The sequence below is a fragment of the Micrasema longulum genome, unplaced genomic scaffold (assembly GCF_059751315.1).
Source record: "Micrasema longulum isolate JH-2025_06_02 unplaced genomic scaffold, ASM5975131v1 h1tg001016l, whole genome shotgun sequence".
In the NCBI taxonomy this organism is placed as follows: Eukaryota; Metazoa; Arthropoda; class Insecta; order Trichoptera; family Brachycentridae; genus Micrasema; species Micrasema longulum.
The window spans coordinates 205,792-226,713 of record NW_028278204.1 but is presented as its reverse complement, the minus strand read 5'-3'; the positions used below and the strand labels follow the sequence as shown (position 1 = coordinate 226,713).

Below are 20,922 nucleotides of genomic sequence, written 5' to 3'. Positions count from 1 at the left end.
TTTTTTTTTATTATTATCCTCTGTCTTTTGAGTCAAATCCCAGATTTACTCATATTAGAGGGCCGCAGTATAAGTAAAATGAAAGTTTACACAGGAAGAAATCATCAAACCTCCTTGTATTTTTATTTATTTGTATGTTTTTTATGTATTTCACATGTATTTCATTATATTTTTTTCATTTCGTTTTGAATTTGACAGCTGCCAACAAGTAAGTACTTTTATTGCGTCATCATATTTTTGTATGTTGTAATAATTTATAATCAGTCTTCAGTCTGGCTACACTCTTTAACCGAAGGAAAACAAATTAAAGCAACTCCTGTCGAAATTTTAATTTACAGTAATTCCCTCAACTTCGTTTAAGTAGTTCTATTAATAAAAAATAAAATGGGCACCGTCCATGCAAAGGTATTTTTTAAACTATCTAAATCCGTTGTATTTAATGTTTTTTGATCGATCTGTCATGTTACACAATACCCAGTAAGTGAGGTTACAATATTCTGTCTATTTTGTAGATAAGAATGGTTTATTTATTTTAAAAATATGCATCTCGTGTCTAAAACATTTTATATTCCAAAAAACATTAACAAAGTTTAATAATTACGATATTTCATTTAATTTTTATTCGAGTATTTTCGAATTTCATTCATGATTACTGAAATATAATTAATAAATTAATTACTGAAAGTGGAATCTGCTTATTGTAATCACTATGGAACGTTTGATATCAATAACTGTTTGATAACATTAAATAGAAGACAAAAATATTCATGAACATAGCTGAACCAAAATTTTAATCCTGACTCAACCTGATTATTCTTGCCAAAGATTGCTTTGTAAGTTTAACATGCCTACTCTTAATTCTCTCAATGTCAATGGTACCTATATCTAATACAGGAGATCTGTAAAAAATCTAGGAGTACTAATGGATGAACATCTCTGCTGGCGAGCTCGTACTAATGAATTAAGCCTCAAAATATTTTTCAGTCTACACTCACTTAGAAGGTTGCAAAAGTTCTTACCCATTAATACTAAATGCATCCTTGTACAAGCATTACTACTTCCCATTCTAGATTATGCTGATGTTTCCATGACTGATTTAAGCCACAAACTATTCAATAAACTTAAACGTCTTCAGAATACATTTATTTATTTACAGACATTGTCCATTTATTCATAGGGATGAATATTATAATATAAGTAAAAAACAATATTAAAAAACATTAAAAAATAATAAAAGAAGCATTGACAAACATAAGGGACATCGAGACAAAATCTGGACGATTTATTTAGTGCTCGTTTTTATTTATTTTTTTATTTTTTTATTTATTGGGGATATCAACAGTAATATATGTAACAAAAATACAACAAATAAAATATACAGAGAATAAAACCAATGACAGATATCCACAGAAATACATTAAATACACGTACAATACATACTAGTGTGTTTGTGTGAGTGTAAGTGAGTGAGAGGGTGGGTGAGTGGGTGTTATATTGGAATGAGAGTGGACATGTGTGTAAATATTGCACAAGTGTCAAGTGTCGAAAATACAAATATATTAAGAATTAGAGATAAAATATAATAAAATAAAATAAAATAAGATAAGATAAAATAAGACTTTATTATTGAAACTAAGTATAAGACAAAAAAGTATGTTTTAAGATGCGCATTTTAAATGTTATTTTTTTACAATCAAATGTATCAATAAGGGGAAAGTTCAAATTATATTCACTAACAAAACGTATAAGTGGAGAGTTCTGGGCATAGTTCGTACGAACTGCTGGCACATGAAATAGAGAGCTCGACGTGTGACGGGTGCGGTAGCCGGGGACATTTAATGATAACTCCGACAAAAGAGCCGGACTATCAAGGCAAGACAGTTAAATCGTTGTAAACTTAAACCAAAAAAGTCCAGATCTTGTCTTGAGTTAACAATACGACAAAGACGGGTCATTGGAGAATTAAAGCCATAGTTTTGTTTTATGCTTATTGATGAACAGAACTTCATTGTCTCTCAACCTACGAGTCGGAATATAGAATTTTACCTGTCAGGTCCCAGTAATGATGGCACACCACAACATATATATAGAGTCAATATTAGTTATACGTTTTTGTAGACTAGAAATATTTAACATTGATTCTATATCAGTATATGAATAGTTACCTCTCTCCAGTCCAAGCATCCATACTACTTTTCGAAACGAGCGATATTAAACTGATTCAATGTGATTTATACGATTCACATAGAATGGAGACTAGACCACAGAGGCATATTCTGGAAGAGGGCGAACAGTTGAGCAATAAAGAGTTTTGATTGTACGGACAATAGTAAAATCAGAGGATATTCTGTTGTGTGAATGAAGCCAAGTAATTTCAGTGATTTATTTACTGTATTATCTATATGCTCGTATGTCAGTTTATAGTCCAAAACAACTCCTAAATCTCTGATGGACTTAACTACATCAGTTTTGGAGTTTTCTATTAGGTACTCGAAGGAAATCGGTTGTTTTGTTCTTTGAAATGACATTATTTTGCATTTTTTAATATTTAGTTCTAATCTGTTGACTTTACACCATACTGATTAAAAGAAATAATGTCTGCATTAGGTATATTTTTGGTCTTAAGAAATATGACCTCATTTCTGATTATAGTAGGCAACTGAAATGGCTTAAAATTAGACGGTGGGGAGACTATCACTGCCTCTCACTTCTGTTTACTGTACTTCATAGTCCTAACGTACCTATTTCCTCTGTCAACACTCATTAGTTTATGGTTTACCTCTTCATTCTAATTCTCAAAGCAGTCTCTTAATACCCGTCCACAATTCCTGCTTCTTTTCTAACTTATATAATGTCCATGCGGCCCCACTGTGAAATCATCTGTTATCCATTATCAAAGATGTTTCTGCAACATCTCTGTTCAAATCACATCTTTGCAGATTCCACTGTATTAATACTGTTTAATCTCATTTAATTCTATTGTAAATACTAATTGGCAAATAAATATTTTATTAATTTGTATTTTTTTTATTTTTTTTTATTTAATAGCATAATCATACATTTTTACAATTTAAAAAAAAATTCACTTGTTATATTTTTTTACTAAAACTAAAATCCCACCAAGCCACTTTTTGTAGCTTGTTGGTGAAGATTATATTTATACTGACTTAATAATATTATTTACATTTATAAAAACAATGAATAACAGATAAAAATTAACAGCCGGAAAGATCAGAATAAACAGGTTTATACAAATAATAATACATAAATTTATTTTTTAAATACAAGAAAATATATGAAAAATAAAAATATTTACACCTAAGCTACTATTCATATATAAACTCTTGATCGAGTAGCCACTCTCTTATTTTGCTCTTGTTATAATGTGAGTTGAATTTAAGTTCTTTTGGTTATAAATTAAAAATTCTAGGTACCAAATATTTGAGAGTTCTATTTCCATATTTATTACATACTTTTGGTACTACCAAGCCATCATTTGACGTGAACCTTGTATTATGGTTATGTTTGAGAGGAAACTTGAATGTATTACTATTGAATTGTTCCAAAATGATGCAAAGCCACAGTAGTCCTCGAACAGGCAGAGTTTTGATTGTTTTGTACAGGAGATCATTATTACTTCTTTGTTCGTAAATCTCTGCAGGTACAATTCGCTTAACTATAGAATACTGTAGACCCTGGATCATTTTAATATTAGTTTTAGTCGAATGTCCCCACGACTTTATACCATATCTTATTATTGATTCTACTAAAGAAAAATAAATCATTTTAAGAGTTTGTTTCACAAATTACTACACTTTTCAGGAAGGAAGGGATAAATCCATTTTTGACTCCAGTAATGGCTCAAATTTCGACTCTGATTCTTACCAACCGAAAACTAGATATGGCGAAGTCAAAGTAACTATAATTTATTTAATTTCTTACTTACCCAAGCTTGACTGGCAGTGCACAAGGGAGTTTTAATCCCAGCACACAAATGTTGATGTATATGTCGCAAATATCGCAACCAGCTTTGGCAGCTTTATTCCTCGATTAAACGCGAACAGAAAGAGGTGTCGAAAATCCTCACTTTCTTCTACTTGGCATTCCATTTTGAAGGCTTGTAATAAAAATAAAAAATAACGCGAAAGCAAACTGGCCTCGTGGTGTAATGGTCAGCGTGTTTGCCTACCACGCAAGAGGTCTCGGGTTCGATTCCCGACATGGTTGACACAAAATATTTATTTTAAATGGTATTTTCACTCCAGAATATTTCATAGTCCCTGGACTGGTACCTGAAGCGTAAGACTGATCATCTTTCCTTCATGTTGTAAAAATGATCAAGATACGCTGCGATTGTTGTACCAATGCAGTGCCTTATGCACCCTTAGGTGCAGAAAGGGAATGATGATGATAAAAGCAAACACAATACCTTGTCGAACAGAAAAATTTCTTCTTAATTATAAACACCTCTCTCCCGCTTCCACTCCCACAAAGTCTACTATATACCATTGAGTTTTTTTATAATAATTTTCTATGTATAAATATGTCCTTAAAAATGCCTATGGGGCGTATATTTAAATAAATAAAAAAATACAATAAACAGCTATTTTTTATTTATAGTGTTATTTTAGTCAAATAAATCTATTTGAATTTGAATAAACCTGACGATATGTAAAAGCCAAGAGTTATAACTACTGAATAAAATTACTGAATAAATTGCTTTGTATAATTTCCAGGCTAGAGTGGACAATGTTTACATAGATGGACTTGGAAGGACTAAGGATGATATTATAAAGGATTCTATTGACGACTTATTCCACGCTTCAGATTTTGAAGAAGTCATTGTCAAAGCGGACAAGGTATATGATTGTAATAGTTTATTTATTCATTGATTCTCCAGCCACCTTATTCTCTTGATTTGGCCCCCTGCCATTTTTTTTTTCGACGACTTTCAAGACCATACAGAAAATGAAGACAGAATCGTTGACGAAATCGAAGGCCATGGAATAAAGTTCGTTCCAGAAATATTATGAGGATTTGAAAAAACGTACACATAAGTGTATTATGTCCGATAGTGATAACTTTGAGGAGGACCTTATTAATATTGAGAAATAAATCAATATTTATTCAAATTCTGTTTATTTTTTAAGCAGATCTTGTATATGTCTTTTTAACTCTTATCTGAAACCTTCAGAATTCCAAACATTAAAAAAAAAAAGTGTATTATGAATTGTGATAATGCAGTTTTGATTGAAAAATATGGTAAAGCAGGTTCGCGTCTAGATTACCGTAATGTAATAGACGCAAATCTCCCAAAACACCAAACAGATAACCTTCAATCTGTTTTCAATCCAGCAGCAAGGCTTATACAGGAGTAAAACAATATTCTCACATCTTTGAGATTTGCACCGGTTAAAAGCCCAGAAATAATAAAATACAAGCTTTGCTGGACAGTATTCAAATCCCTTCATGAAATGGCTCCAAGATATCTATCGGGCCTATCTATTAAGGAAAATACATGTCAAAAAAATCTACTCTTAGGTCAGCATTTGATTCAGGCAGAGGAAAACTTGTCAAAATCCGGCGCTCCCCTGACACTAGATTCGGAGATCCTTTTGCCATTGCCGGCCCCTCTGCCTGGAACCGATTGCCTTCAAACTTACGAATCATCGACAGTCCCAGTCAGTTCAGATCTCGACTAAAATCTCACTTTAGATTATCATACCCTCAATTTTAAATCAGAAAATATAATATGTCACATTAGCTTAGTTAGAATATAAGTTTACGTATACAATTGCAAAGCGCACTTGAGGTGATATTTCACAAAAATGTCACTAAATAAATCAGCCATATATTATTATTAACTTAATGCTCTTTTAATCTTGTTTTAACATATTTATTTATTATATATACGGCCTAAGCCAATTACAGCAGTTACATGAAGAAACATATATTCAAGAAACTGAACAAAAAGAACATAAAACTATGTAGCAAAGACAAACAAGGGCAATACAATAATAGTATACAATATATTCATAAAAACGAAAAACATAAAACTTCAAGCTTAACCATGCAAATCCAACTTCATCCCACACTGTTTTAGTCGCGAAGAGATCTACGAAAAGCCGGAAAATCTAATCCAAATAATTCCAAGTCGTGTGATAAATTGACTTATCTACACATTCTGGACATAGGGGCATAAAAACAAAAGTTGCCCTTAGAAGATTTAATAAATAGCAGATTTTTACTTCTGGTGACACGGTTGGGAACATGAAAAGAAATTGATTGCAACAGAGATGGGACATCACTTAAAGCATTAAGTATTTTGAAAATGCATATAAGGTCCATCTCAGTTCTACGTCTCTCCAATGAAGACAGATTAAGAGATTGCTCTATTTCAAAATAGGAATAATTACCCCTTTGTAATCCGAGCAACCATGCCACCTTTCTTAGAAAACGGTGAAAAAAAACGTTAATGAGAAATAATGAAATTGTATGTATCCTATAGGATAGATTGCCAAGAAAACGGTTAGCAATTATTTCATGTCATCCCTGTCAGGACTAGAACCTGGGACCTCAAGCACAGTAGGCGAATGCACACTACGAGCTGGACTTATCTCTGCTCAATTTCCTTTTTCCTGATTTTTACCTGAGAGTAGCCATCGAGCAGAAAACAATCATCCAGGGTTCTGGTATAGAACTTAATCACACAGAACCTATTCTTCATCCTCCTGAACTCAAAAAATTATACTTAGTCCAATCTATTTACACTTTTCTAGGTTAGGTCCAAACTCGACTCCATGGGGTGTTTTAGCAATATTGGAATATTTATCGATGTATCTAAGGGCCCCAATGCTAGCCCAGATGGATTTGAGGTTAGTTAAAAATATCTCTCTTTAAAAACTAGAACTTTTCTCTTTGTCAAATATTTTCTAAATAGTATACCCATCCACAATTCCTCTTTCTTCTCTAACTCATATAGTGTCCATGCGGCTCGACTGTGGATCATCTCCCATCCACCATCAAAGATGTTACTACATTATCTCTGTTTAAATCACGTCTGAAGAAACATCTCCTTAATCTCTCCTTTCCTTTTTCCTCTTTCCTCATTTTTCCTTTTTCCCATTGAGTAATAGTTTTGATTTAAGGTAATTTATAAACAAATACGTTTATTTCTATTTTTATATATCTTTAGCTTTTTAATCTTTTTTTTTCTATTGAATATGTTCTGTAACTTGAATTATAAAAATAAAACTTTTTTTTGGTTGGTTGGAAGAAATTGCCATTTGGCAATAAGCCCACCAATGTACAAATAACATTATGTACAAAAGTTAAATAAATAAATATATAAATCTATGCAATATCTCGCAGCAGTCTCTTGCAATGGTCTCTTCCCTTGACAAAATCAAAACTTGTACATTTCTCCTGAAAATGGGTTTCGTTTTGGAGAACTTAATATGTTAATCCGGGACATTGAACACTCTTGGGGCCACAAAAGAGAAATTTCTCTGAGCAAAAGTCATACGTATTTTTTGTATTGAATAATTCGAATTACAGGAAAACATCGTACGGGCATTCTGCTGGGATCTCCTCTTGTAACCACATGACCAGAAATGTGTCATTGACTCTTTTAAAAAAATTGTCTTATGTCCAGTACCTTCATAAATTGAAACAATGTCTCAGATGGTAAAGTGGGGGGACATCGAAGCATCACTTTAAGTATTAATTCACGATGGACGCATCGCAACCTCCCCAGCCCACTATACCACAGGTTGCCACTGACTGGAAAAGAGCGAAATTCACAGTTCTGAGTGCCAATGTCCGAGATGTTCCGAAGCGAGCAGAATACGTGACACAGTTTTCTTAATCTGGAAACCAGCATTTGGACCTGAACCCGAATAATATAAATACAAATTTTTTTTAATGTATTTCTAGGTAACATTCCATGTGAAAGAGCTATCCAGGGTCATAGGAGGAGTCAACACTATGGTGGGGAAAAATGAAGGATCGCTTGTTGTGGGTTTGTAGAAATTAATTGCATCTTTAATTATTAAAAAAGACTTTATTTAAGAGGAGACTTTTCTCCGTGTGCTCTGGCGGGTAAGGTATAATAATATAATAGGGACATGAATTAGTTCTACCTGTTTCTCGGCAGGTGGTGTTATTTTAGCTTTTTTACATCAGGCAATACTACAGCCAACTTCATTGTTAAGCCCACCATTTATTTATTTACTTACAGTTAGTTTATTACATATTATTTTTATTTAGTCTCAATATAGTAGAAGCTTAATACAGTAAGCCCCCTGTTTTACGTTTTTCAAGGTAGTAGCGAAAAAAAGTGTTAAACTGAGGAAATGAAAAACAGCAGAAAAATTGTAAAAACGGTCATTTATTTATTTTATTAGGTAAACAAACAGTATGTACGCATATATTGCCAATTTCTTTGTATATTAGTGTAAGAAACTCACGCACACACCAAAAAAATTGTTTACACTTAATACAATAATTTAAATTATGTTCAATATAATAAATTTAAAAGAAACGAAATGAAAAACTATGTATATAATAATAATAATAAAGTTTAATATCTGCTTCTCTCAAAATTTCTATAATTTTTGACCTAAATTTACATACATTGTCACAAAAATTATCAGCCTCGGTAAATATATTGTTATATTGGTCGCATATTCTAGGTATTGTAGATTGTTTAAAATGGTTTGTTGACGCGTTTTCAGTGTAAAACAGAAGATTTTGTCTTGTCGGTCTAGATGGCACTCGGAATGGAAGTCTTTCAAGTAGGTTTGAAGAATCAATTTTATTATTTATTAATTTGAATACAAATAACTGGTCTAACATTATTCTTCGATTTTTAAGAGAGTTTATTCCATGGTACTGCATACTTTCAGCATGATTAGAAAAGTTAATGTTTAACCGGTAGTCGACCTGCTTGAAAAAATTTTGTTGGACCCTTTCTAGTCTATTAATACTTACATTATAGTAAAGTGACCAAATAGGAGTACAGTATTCTACCTGGGGACAAACGTTTTGTAGAGCTTTTGATGTCTCTGCATGTTTAAATGGTTTAGATACTCGCATAATAAGTCCGACCATTTTATATGCTTTTTTCAGGACTGATTCATGATATGAATATTAAACATTAGTTTCGTATCAATAATAACACCTCAGTCGCGAATTTGACTATCTGTTATAGAGATGGATGGTCATAATGGGGGATTATTTATATTTACCTTTGATTTCATTAAAAAGAGTTGGGATTTTTTCAATCAATACCATAATGTGTTTTTTTAAATCGAATTTAAAAAAAACTTTCAAAAATAATTTTATGTAGGTACTTAACCTTAAAAACACGAAAATAAAAATTTGAATTTGCATAAAATGATTTTTCCCTAAAAATTGGGATTTAAAAAAAAATGGTATCACTTTTTTTGGTATGGCACCACAGAATTTCAACTGTCGTTTACATCGCGGCAAATCTGTTTCACACTTTTATGATAACTGTTTAAACAATCTTCTTTCCAAATTATGCTCATAACTTCAAATAATATTTCTATTGCCAAATTTTTTAACTTTCTGCATTGTAATTTATTGATGTAAAGACTTCATTCTTCCTAAACATGCGTCAACCGCATGTCACAATTTAGTAAAATGTCAAAATTAGACACTTGAACAAAATGATCAATTACACTGAACATACTTTGAATTTAGTTTGAGACAACAATTTACACATTTTTTTATTAACGTTGATTTTTCAGTGCGGACAAGGCGATGATGATGATTGTGCGTATTTTTAAATATAACGAGTGATTATTAATTTCAGGTGTAAAAATGCCAAATTTACTTGGCAGAGGGGAACGAGTTCAGTGTGAATATAGCCTCGGGAATAGGAAATCTTCAAACTTCTCCTTGTCGTTCATGAAGCCATATCCCAACTCGAAACTACAACCAGTGTAAGTACTCCATAAACAACGCCATAATCTTGAAACAGAATGCAGGAAAGTTGGAATATACCTAGCCGATGTTCACATTGTCGTTAAAAGCAGTTATCGTGCGACAGACGCCAAAAACGACCACTTCAGACGCCACATGTCCTATGTGATGCATAATATGTCAACGAAATACTATCATAGAAAAATAGTCCTTCCAAAATAATGTTTGAAATACTAGTTTTCAAATAGAGAATCTTCGAATTATATTTTAACGTAGTTTTGCAGAGAATTGCCAGCCATAGAAAAGTGAATCTGAGATAATAGCACTTTTATGAAAATAGTGAATCATCAAATCTACACAACAGTTGGAATGTTTTTGACTTTGACAAGTGATAAACAATGAATACATTAGTTTTTTTTTATATTACAAACAAGAATCTAATAATGTATTTGACCAGTTTTAATGATTTTTGTAGTGTCGTGGGTGTTTTCTGCAAATTGAGAAATGCCGTTTTTGTGATCGACACTATTTTCAGAAGGTGATTATCACAGTTTTTTATATGAAAGCAGTCTGGCTGTTTTTAGCAGAACATAGAATTGACCTTACTGCACTCGATAACACCAATATTTATTTTTTTCAAATCTGGACTGGCTGCTTTCTGCATATTTACGTTAATTTGTAATATGCAAGCTTGTTTTAGTACTAAAAAACCGCGACTGGGTAAAAGATATAAAATATAGTGTACTTTCTTGTATGGAGGAATAAGCTGAGGTGATTGGCTAGTTTCATCTTTCACTGAGAACGGGCTGGGCGCACTTTATAGATGTATTTTTTTGTAGGAAGATATAAATGGTGGTAGTGATTTATAATTAATAACAATTATTTTATTTATTTAGGAGTTATTGAGGTTAAGATGGGTACTTGGGTTTGGAAGTGGATAAAAATTTAGCGTGGACAAAACATATCAAAGCAGTCAACAATATTTTGAGTTTGTCCAAATTTTTGTAGACAAGGACTGGATTCAACTCCCTGGGGAGCTGTTTATATGACCTAAAAAATATGCAAAACATATACGTACTTAAAAAACACTAAAATAAATCAGTTCTTACAGCCCGTGTGACAAGTGATATGTGATGATATTTTATCCACTTTTTATTTAAACTTTTTTTTTTATAAAATAACCCCTCATACCGGCACTTTTGCTGATTGGGAATATTTCGTACAAATAAAATTTGTAATGTAATGTAATATGTAAAGTTTAAAAACCTTGTATTTTTTCATAAATAAAGAAATCTAAATCTAAAAAGATTACAAAGGTTGAAGAACGTTTTAGAGAAGAGACATGGAGATCTAGTGATTTACAAGGCTTATGACCTCTCATTGGCTGGTTTAAATGGACACTTTACACACCGTGTAACATTCACCATTCTGCCTGTGTTTGGACATCCATATTCCTTTAATTCCTTCACCTGAATTTTTTTCATCTACAAAAATTTTGACAATCCCAAAATATTGTTAACTATAATTGTTATTATTTCTATACGATCAGTAGAACTGTGTGTTTACTGTTCGTCAGTAGACACAGAGCATATTTTAATCTCGTGCATTTTCGATCTTTCTCTATCCTTTTGTTCCAGACTGAGTGCCAGTCTCATCCAGCATGCCGGAGAATTTCCATGGTCAGGATTCCGCCAGCTGGACAGGGGGCTTCTTTTAGACATTGGCTTCAAAAGCACAAAAAAGGTGCATATAAAACTTAACCGCTTAATGCATTTGAACGAGCATTGTTCGCGCACGGCGCATGTGTCGTATCGCGTTTAGCAAACGTACTGAGTTGTGAGCTCGCCAGTCGCCCACTTGACGCTCCTAGAGGTTCACGCAAATTGTTTCTTCTGTTTTAACTTATTGTTTTCATTACAAAAATATTTTGCAAGTATTATACATGTAGCTGACGCGCTACCGACGAGTTAGCGGGTCCACCACTCTTCACGAGGTCGTCCCTTCCGCTGTTTGTAAGGCAGCAGAAACCGAAGAACGAAGCGCGCACTTAATTTCACTGGCGGCGGGAACCGAAGGGCGAAGCACTGGCACTGGTTCACTGCAGCGAAAGGCCGATTTGACTAGTAGTCCTGAAAAGGACTCAATTCCAAGAGAGCGCCGCGGTCGGGATCCGTAAAGTGAGAAATCCAGAAGTCGAATCCAAGGGCAGGCGAAGGTCTTATAGCGTAGTCGGTATCGGCGGAGAGTAGAGCGGGAGATGATTCAAACACGAGTAAAAGATAGAGGCTGATTTATTTTCGGCGCTGCGTTGTTTTATACATAACGAATCCGCGCGGCCGACATAGGCCGGCCAATGGCGGGCAGGAGTAGGCCGACCAATCCTGTCGCGAGAGGGATAGCGCGCTGTCGCCCGCTCTGTCTATCTCTCTCTCGCCACGTGTAAGGACTACCTCCCTCCGCCACCCGCCCGCACTAGGGTGCAGACCGCGCGGTAAGAAACATGGACAGAGAAAATATTATTAATTTACATTTACAAATAACATCCTAATTCTATAGGCCTCGGTATAACGAAAGCCACCCCCGAAGGTAACAAATTAAAGTCTTTATTGGGGAGGCAGCATTTCGTGTTTACATATACCGAGGTTTCTGCACTATTTATTCAAGTCGCCCCAGGAAGGGCTGCTGAGTCTATACGACGTCCGTAACAATACATATTAAAAATTAGTGATAAATTGCAATTTCGTTAGTTCTATTTTTGTGAAAAAAACCCGAGCATTAAGTGGTTAAATAACTTATCAAAGTATGGAATTGCACATTGTGGTAAATCCTTTTACAGTAGGGTTTTTCCATTAAAAATTTTTTTTCACTACTAACATACTCCGTGAAAAAACTCCCTCGAGTCACTGTGTGGTAACCTGAGGTTGACCGTGTTTGATCTGAGTTCAGATAGTAAATTTAAACTAGGTTCCACCACCACTGTCCTTGTCTACAAAAATTTTGGACAAACTCAAAATAATGTTGATACATCGACTGCTCCAAGGAAGAAGGCAGTAACTCCGAAATTGAGGTTTTTGACTTACTTTCATTTTTGAAGGTCATAAATCATTGTCTTCCTTCCAAGAAGACTTTCATAATTCTATCTCTTTTAAATTGGTTAATAAATTAATATAAAAAATAGTTGTATGTCAAAAAGCTATTTTTTTTCATAGAATAAAGAAGTAAGTTGATTTACTTCCTTACTCTCCGGGAAATATTCTCCGTCTATGGTTGTAAGTCAGACTTACTTTCTTCTTCGATCGATAAATAATAATGGTGTCACTCCTGCTGTCCTTGGGATCTGCAGAGATCAATTAGCAGATCACCTTGCAATTCTTGTAAATGAATCGTTGTTAACTGGTGTCTTTCCAGATCAGCTTAAGATGGCAAAAATTGTCCCAATATATAAGAACGACTGCAAAAAAGATGTGTCCAACTACAGGCCAATATCAATTCTTTCGGTATTTTCAAAAATTTTCGAATACGTAATCAAAGATAGGTTAATAAAATATTTGAATCTGAATAATATTATTACAACCCAACAGTACGGTTTTCGGAAAGGCTCTAATACAAAATGTGCTGCTTTTGATTTTATTTCCAACTTACAAAAAAACCTAGACAGGGGCAATTTCGCAGCTGGTATCTTTATAGATTTAAAAAAAGCTTTCGACACTGTTGACCACGAAATTTTACTAAATAAACTTGAACACCTGGGAGTGGTAGGTACTCCTCTTGAACTAATTCGTAGCTACCTCACCAACAGGTACTGTTCGGTTCAAATTGGAGAGTGTTCAAGTGAATTTGGAATGATAACATGTGGTGTGCCTCAGGGATCCATTCTTGGTCCACTATTATTCTTAATCTACATTAACGATGTCACTACTTGGGGCATAAAAGGTACGTTTCAATTATATGCTGATGACACTATCATCTTCTATAACTGCCCTACGATTGAGGAACTGGAGAATGCAATGCAAAGAGATCTCGCTCACCTTGCGAATTGGTTGAGAATTAATAAATTGAGCTTAAATGTTAAAAAAACTTCGTATATTCTATTTGGAAATAAAAAAAATATCCATCTCAGCATTTTACTCGGAACGAATCAAATTGAAAGAGTACATGTCACTAAATATTTAGGGTTATTGATAGACTCCCAACTTTCATGGAACCATCAATTTGACCACGTAAAATCCAAGATTGTACCTGTAACTGGAGTTCTGTATAGACTTAGGGGTCTACTTCCTAAACCTATTCTACTTTCAATTTATTATGCCTTGATTCACTCACACTTGATTTATCTATCATGTATTTGGGGTTTTGCAACACAAAAACTGATCTCAGAGATCCAGGTTCTCCAAAACAGAGCTTTGAGGAGTATTTTCGGTCTGCCTTGGGATACACATGTAAAAGATATATACAGGCAAACCAAAATACTTCCCTTTAAAGTCATACCTATGCATGATATCACCAGCACCATACTAAACATTTTAAATTTCTCAGCTCTTACAAATTTAAAACACCCCCTTAATAACGAGATACATAGCCACAATACGCGTAGCTCAAGAAATCTACATATACCGAAATTTAATTCAACGAAGTTTGGAAAAAAGTCTTTGGAGAATATCTCTCGAACTCTTTATAACAAGCTACCAAGTAAAATTAAAGAAAACAAAATTCGTAAAGTGCAAAGCGTGGCCCTTAAGAATTTCTTCCTAAACCTTTTTATAGAAAACAAATATAAAGGTTATTTTTGACTGGATATTAATTTGATGTTTTACTGTTTCTATTTATAAGAAATTGTGTTTGTTTTCCTTCTTTTTGATTGCTTGCTTTTTAATGGTTTGTTTTATTTAAGGTTTCTCTATATCTGATGTTTAATGCTTTTTAGCTAGGATGTATGTTTTTTTTATTTTATAATTGCATATTTGTAGGATAAAATAGTATTTTTCTTGTTTGTTCTTCATACTATGTACTTTTTGGTTAGGATGTATATTGTATATTTTATAATTGTATATTGTAGTATAAATTTATTAGTCTATCATATTATGTATTTTGTTATAATTGTTATACATTAAACTGGTCCATTTCTGGTTGATCTTTAAATGATGTACTTTTTTTATAATTGTTAGATTTTTCTTTCAAGGTAAGATGTTTGTTTGTAGTTAGGATGTATATTTTTAATTGTATAATTGTTACACTTTAAACTGGCATATCTCTATTGAAATTAATCTGATCTGGTTGATCTTCAAATTTCTATTTGTATGAACTGGTTTAAGATTAGCCAGAAATGCGATGTCTCTTGTAACTCTTTATATCATGTACTTTATAAAATTGTTATATTTTCCTCAGTCCCGGAATGAGTTCTAATAACTCCTGGGAGTATAATGTATATGCATTGTATGATTATATTAAATAAAAAAAAAAAAAATAAAAAAAAAATAATAAAAAAAATAATGTCGATAAAACTTTGTTATTTGACCATTGGAAGATTTGATTAGGTATGGATGCATGGAAGAACCTTTAACCGCCATTCTTGAAAAACGAACTAGAGGAAGGCAGTCTGCAAGAATGGTTAAACCTGTTGCTGCGTACAATAAAAAACAAACTTAAGCAAACAGATTTGCTATCATTATGTAACAATTTACTAATTCCAAAGGCATATCATAATTTTTATTTATCATTTGATTCTGAAATTGAAAATTCTGATACAAGAGATACGGTATCAGACGAAGAAAGTGAATGAATTTGGAATTTTTCGATTCATCCAATACGGTATTACTTGTATCAGAATATTCATTATATTTCTGTTTTTTGTAATTTTTTTTTTATTTTTTTTTTTATTTAAATCTTAAAATAGGGCACACATATCATACATATTGTTATGTGTGTTCTAATAATAACATTACAAATATATTTAATTTATAAATTGTTTATCACATATGTCTTGACCATTATTTTAAATTTTGATATGTTTTTTTCTTCATAAATATTTTTTTTCATTTCGTAATACTTTTTAATTGCTTTAAATAAAATTGAATTTTGTGACTTTGCCTTTTTCCTAAATGGAAGTCTAATTTTGTTCTTTTCTCTAGTATTGTGATTGTGTTCATGCTGGTTCCGATCAATTTTTTTCCAAAATTCTGTTTTTTTATTAGAGTTTATAATTTTATGAACAAATATCATTGTATTGTAAAATATTCTTTGTTTATATGTTAATAATTTCATTTCATTTACCATCGACTTTACCCTCGTATATCTGTTTTTTTTCAAAATGATTCTAAAGGCTTTATTTTGTAATACAGTTAGTTTATCTATGTTTTCTTTGTTTGATAAAAATAAAATGCTACTACAGTAGTTAACGTGTGGTTCAATAATTGCTTTGTAAATAGTTTTGCAGGAGTCCTTATCAATAAATCTTCTGATCCTTCCCAAAATTGATATTTTTTTTGCAATCTTATTTATTACCATCTTAGCGTTTTGGTGAAATGTAAGTTTTGAATCCAACATTACACTTAAATATTTAATTTCAGTGACTTCATTAAGTTTTTCATTTTCTATTACAATTGATGGTGTAATTTCTATTCTTTTGTTTCCTATATTCATATATTTAGTTTTGTTAACATTTAATTTTAATTTATTAATTTTTAGCCACAGTGATACACTATTAAGATCATGATTTAGTCTGTCCATAATTGTTTTATAATTTTCTCCCGATATATATATTAAGGCATCGTCTGCAAAGAGTCTTATTTTTGAATATTTTAATGTTTCGACAATTTTAAAAATATGATCCTTCAACATCAACAATTATTTTTTATTTCTTATGATAAATGTAGGTTTTTAAAGAGATGAGATAAATTTATGTTTAAAATCTCTTAATTTTGTAATATTTTGAGAATGTCCTAATTTTTATAGACCAACTGTATGCCTTGAACAGTTGATTTATTGGGATTTTCAAAAATATCATAAATTTGGGTGGTTTTTATGTTAATAATTGATCTTTTTCATTTTTTAAAAATAAAATAGCTCATTGGAAGTTTAATAATTTATTTGATTTTCCCTGGAATAGAGAAGTAAATCAACATACTACACAAAGCTGAAACACGAATTCCGACGAAAACAGCACTATGTCCCAAAACACTATAAAATAGTAGGAAATTAGATTACTTAGAAAGTGTAGACCAATAATATATTTTTACAATTTTTAAAAACTCATGAATCCTGGCCCAAGAATATGGAAAAAAAAACAAACTTTCAATTTGCTTTCCCGCAAAACTATATTTTATGACTTAGTGCTGTCTTACTTGGAGCAGTCGATATTATTTATTTATACCAATAATCACACCTATTTTTTCAACCTTCCAGACTCATCACAACTTGCAATGGGAAGGCTTATTTAGGGAAACAAATCCCCTCTTGAGAAATTCATCATTTGCAGTACGAGAATGTGCAGGTAATTTTAATTTCCATTTTTACATACTACTTTATATTACAGTAAAACCTCGTTTTTCCGTTCCTCGATTTTACATTTTCCCGCTTTTTACACCGAAATGTTCAGGTTTCTTCGTACATTCTCATACAAATATTCCCCCCTATTAACGTTTTTTACACTTTTCATCACCCCGGTTTTACGTAAAAAAAAATCGGAATTCATTTGATGTGTCAAAAAACCCAAAATTATGACGTAATAATGATGCCGCGGTCCGCGCGCCACCGCGTGTGCCACGCGAATGAAGAATAAAAACAGGTAAACAACTAATAAAGGATAAATTATTGTCTTAAACCTAAATTCAAAGCAGGTGCAGTGTGATTGACCTTTTTGTTTAAGTGTATTCCTTTAGGGTTAGTCTTAGTTTTCATTTAAACAAAAACGTCATATTGACTTGTACAAATCACAACACGCGGTTAACAAGCGTTAAGGGACAATAAAGTTTTAATATTAATAAATCGCGATGTTTAAAACATACCAATAGAAATATTTAAAATTTAAAAAAAGATTGTTTAAAAATTGTCGCGATCTATATGACAGTTGTTTTTAGTGATACCATAGAAAAAAAATGATACCATACAAATAAAATTTCCCAACATTTAGGGGAAAAATATTGTACGTTATTTTATGCCAATTCAAAATTTTATATTTATTTTTTTTATTTACACATAAAATAATTTTAACATGCTGTTTTTAAATCAAATTACATAATATTATTTGAAAAAATACAAAATATAAATATATTTTTAGTGAAATCATTGAAAATAGTAAAAAAAATATTAACTATCCCCAATTATCACCGTTTTTACAACTTTTCTGGAAGTATATGTACACTATAGTAAAGCAAATTAATTGAATTTTTATGTGATTCCTATTTTTTCTATACATTTTTCATTTCCTCACTTTAGCGTTTTCCTCAGTTTTATACTTTTTTTCTTGCTCTCTTGATAATGTAAAAAGGGGGTTTTACTGTATTTTATTAAATCAATCTTACAGTTCCATTACCCAGACATCTCCCTAAAAGGTAAATATCACATACCACGAATAGCGATAAAAATATATGAAATAGATTTCAACATTCAACATAGATATTTTGGAGAAATGTTTTCATAAATAACTTTAAAAAGCAAATTATAAAAAAATATGTCTCTATAAAAACGCAACATGTTTGGCCTTGTGACATCAAGATTTGTGATGATGTTCTATTTAAATTTAAACGCTTACAAATAAAGTTCAAAAATTTCCTCGAATCGGGACGTATTAGGGGCGTGGACAATGAATGGTCCGTTTTAGCGGAAATTCAAAATTATAAATTTTAAATTATTTTTTATGCTACTAATAAATAGTGAAAAAATATTTTATCCAAAATCCTCTATTTATTGTATTTTTCCAAACTGTGTAACATTGTTTTATGCAGGTCCGACAATGAAATCTGCCATTCGCCATATCGTATCTGTGGACGGGCGCGACGACAAAATATTCCCGACCGGAGGCACGCTGGTCCAGTTCACTTCGGAGCTAGCGGGCCTCGGAGGCAGTATGGCCTTCTTGAAGAACGACCTCTTTCTTCAGCACAATATCCAGCTGGCTGATCAGTTTGTAAGTCAGGAGATAACAAGACCTATCATGTTTATTTTCATCTGTTATTGATTTTTTTAACTTAACAACTTTGCATTATATCTCCTAACACGCGCAGACATTATTATATCTTTGGACAGACCAGAAGATCTTTTGAAATTAAAATCAATAAAAATAAAATAACTTTGGTGATAAGCAAATGAAAACAACAATATATTTGAAGATTAACAAAATTTTTCATTATTTCATGTTTTTACAAGTTATCGATCAATAATAATAATAATAAATTTGGCTTATTTGTGTAGCACCATTTTTGTGAAAAATCACCTCAAGGGCGCTTTACAATCGGATACTCAAACTAAGCTAAAGTGACATATATTATAAAATCGAGGTAAATAAAAAAATGTGTAAAGTATTGTCTCAAACTAAATTCAAAGTAGGTGCAGTGTAATGGACCATTTTGTTTATGTGTCTAATTTTGACATTTAACTAAATAGTGGCATGCAGTTGACGCAAGCTTAGGAAGAATAAATATTTCCATCAATAAATTACGATGCAGAAAGATTAAAATATTGGCAATAGAAATATTATTTGATGTTATAAACATTATGTGAAAAAGAGATACGAGACGAGGCACACGCCGCCGCGTGAATGGAGAATAAAATCGAGGTAAATAAAAAAATGTGTAAAGTATTGTCTCAAACTAAATTCAAAGTAGGTGCAGTGTAATTGACCATTTTGTTCAAGTGTCTAATTTTGACATTTAACTAAATAGTGACATGCAGTTGACGCATGTTTAGGAAGAATAAAGTCTTTATATCAATAAAATACGATGCAGAAAGTAAAAAAAAATGGCAATATAAATATTATTTGATGTTATACACACATAATGTGAAAAGGAGATATTTCAAACAGTTTTCATAAAAGTGTGAAACAGTTTTGCTGCGATGTAAATCACAGTTGAAATTTGGTGGTGCCATACTAAAAAAAGTGACACCATATAAATAAAATTTCCCAATATTTAGGGAAAAAATCGTTGTATGCATTTTATGCAAATATTTTTTTTTATTGTCGTGTTTTAACTGTTAAGTACCCAGATAAAATAATTTAAACATGTTTTTTTTTAAATTAATTAAAAAATAACATATTGTGGTATTACTTGAAAAAATACAAAATATTTTTATTAAATCATTGGTAAATATGAATAATCTCCAATCATGACGGTCTTACAATTTTTCTGCAGTATATTTAGTATAGTCTTATACAATAATTATATTTTAATGAAATTTCATTTTTTCCATACATTTTTCTAAAGTTTTCCTCAGCTTCACACTTTTTTATCGCTCCCTTGAAAAACGTAAAACGGGGGTTTTACTGTAGTTGCTTACCTCTGCGGGGGAGATACGAGGAGGGGGTTGGAAGGAGTCTGATACTGCACCGCGCTCCCCTCACTCGCGTGCAGAAATAAGCAACCATTTGATTTTTAAATATTTTATTTTTAAAAAAATTCTTTGTTTTAAATATGCTAATATTTTATCTTGTCCATACTGATCATCGTGGTTTCGGATGTGACAGGGTTTAAAGAACACCCTGTATAATAGGGACATAATGCGAAAAATGTTGGGATTTGTTCTCCGAACAGCTAAGGTGTTCTTGAATACTCGTGTTCTCAGGCTTCTTTATAACTCATTGGTGCGAAGCAGACTTGAGTGTGGATCTCTGATCTGGGCGCCCCACGAATTGAAGTACTCTCTTGTGCTGGAGATGGTTCAGAAGAAATTTCTGAGGTATCTTTACTTAAGGGAGTGCGGATATTATCCGTGGTTGTGCCCGTCTGACTTCATACTGGGAATGCTTGGCTACAATAGTTT

The 20,922-nt window shown here is 32.1% G+C and overlaps 1 protein-coding gene across 2 annotated transcripts in view; it reads left to right on the top strand.

Annotated features, from left to right (window-relative positions):
• The first annotated feature begins 262 nt into the window (after window positions 1-262).
• Window positions 263-20,922, top strand: part of LOC148277539 (sorting and assembly machinery component 50 homolog) — a 37,714-nt gene continuing 17,054 nt past the window's right edge. For both annotated transcript variants that reach the window (XM_088232756.1, XM_088232755.1), the window contains exons 1-9: window positions 263-405; window positions 3,823-3,915; window positions 4,737-4,859; window positions 6,780-6,875; window positions 7,936-8,020; window positions 9,839-9,968; window positions 11,586-11,691; window positions 17,350-17,437; window positions 18,891-19,072. In XM_088232756.1, the coding sequence (XP_088088882.1) occupies window positions 385-405; window positions 3,823-3,915; window positions 4,737-4,859; window positions 6,780-6,875; window positions 7,936-8,020; window positions 9,839-9,968; window positions 11,586-11,691; window positions 17,350-17,437; window positions 18,891-19,072 (924 nt within the window). In that variant the 5' untranslated portion in view covers window positions 263-384. The remainder of the gene's footprint in view (window positions 406-3,822; window positions 3,916-4,736; window positions 4,860-6,779; window positions 6,876-7,935; window positions 8,021-9,838; window positions 9,969-11,585; window positions 11,692-17,349; window positions 17,438-18,890; window positions 19,073-20,922) is intronic.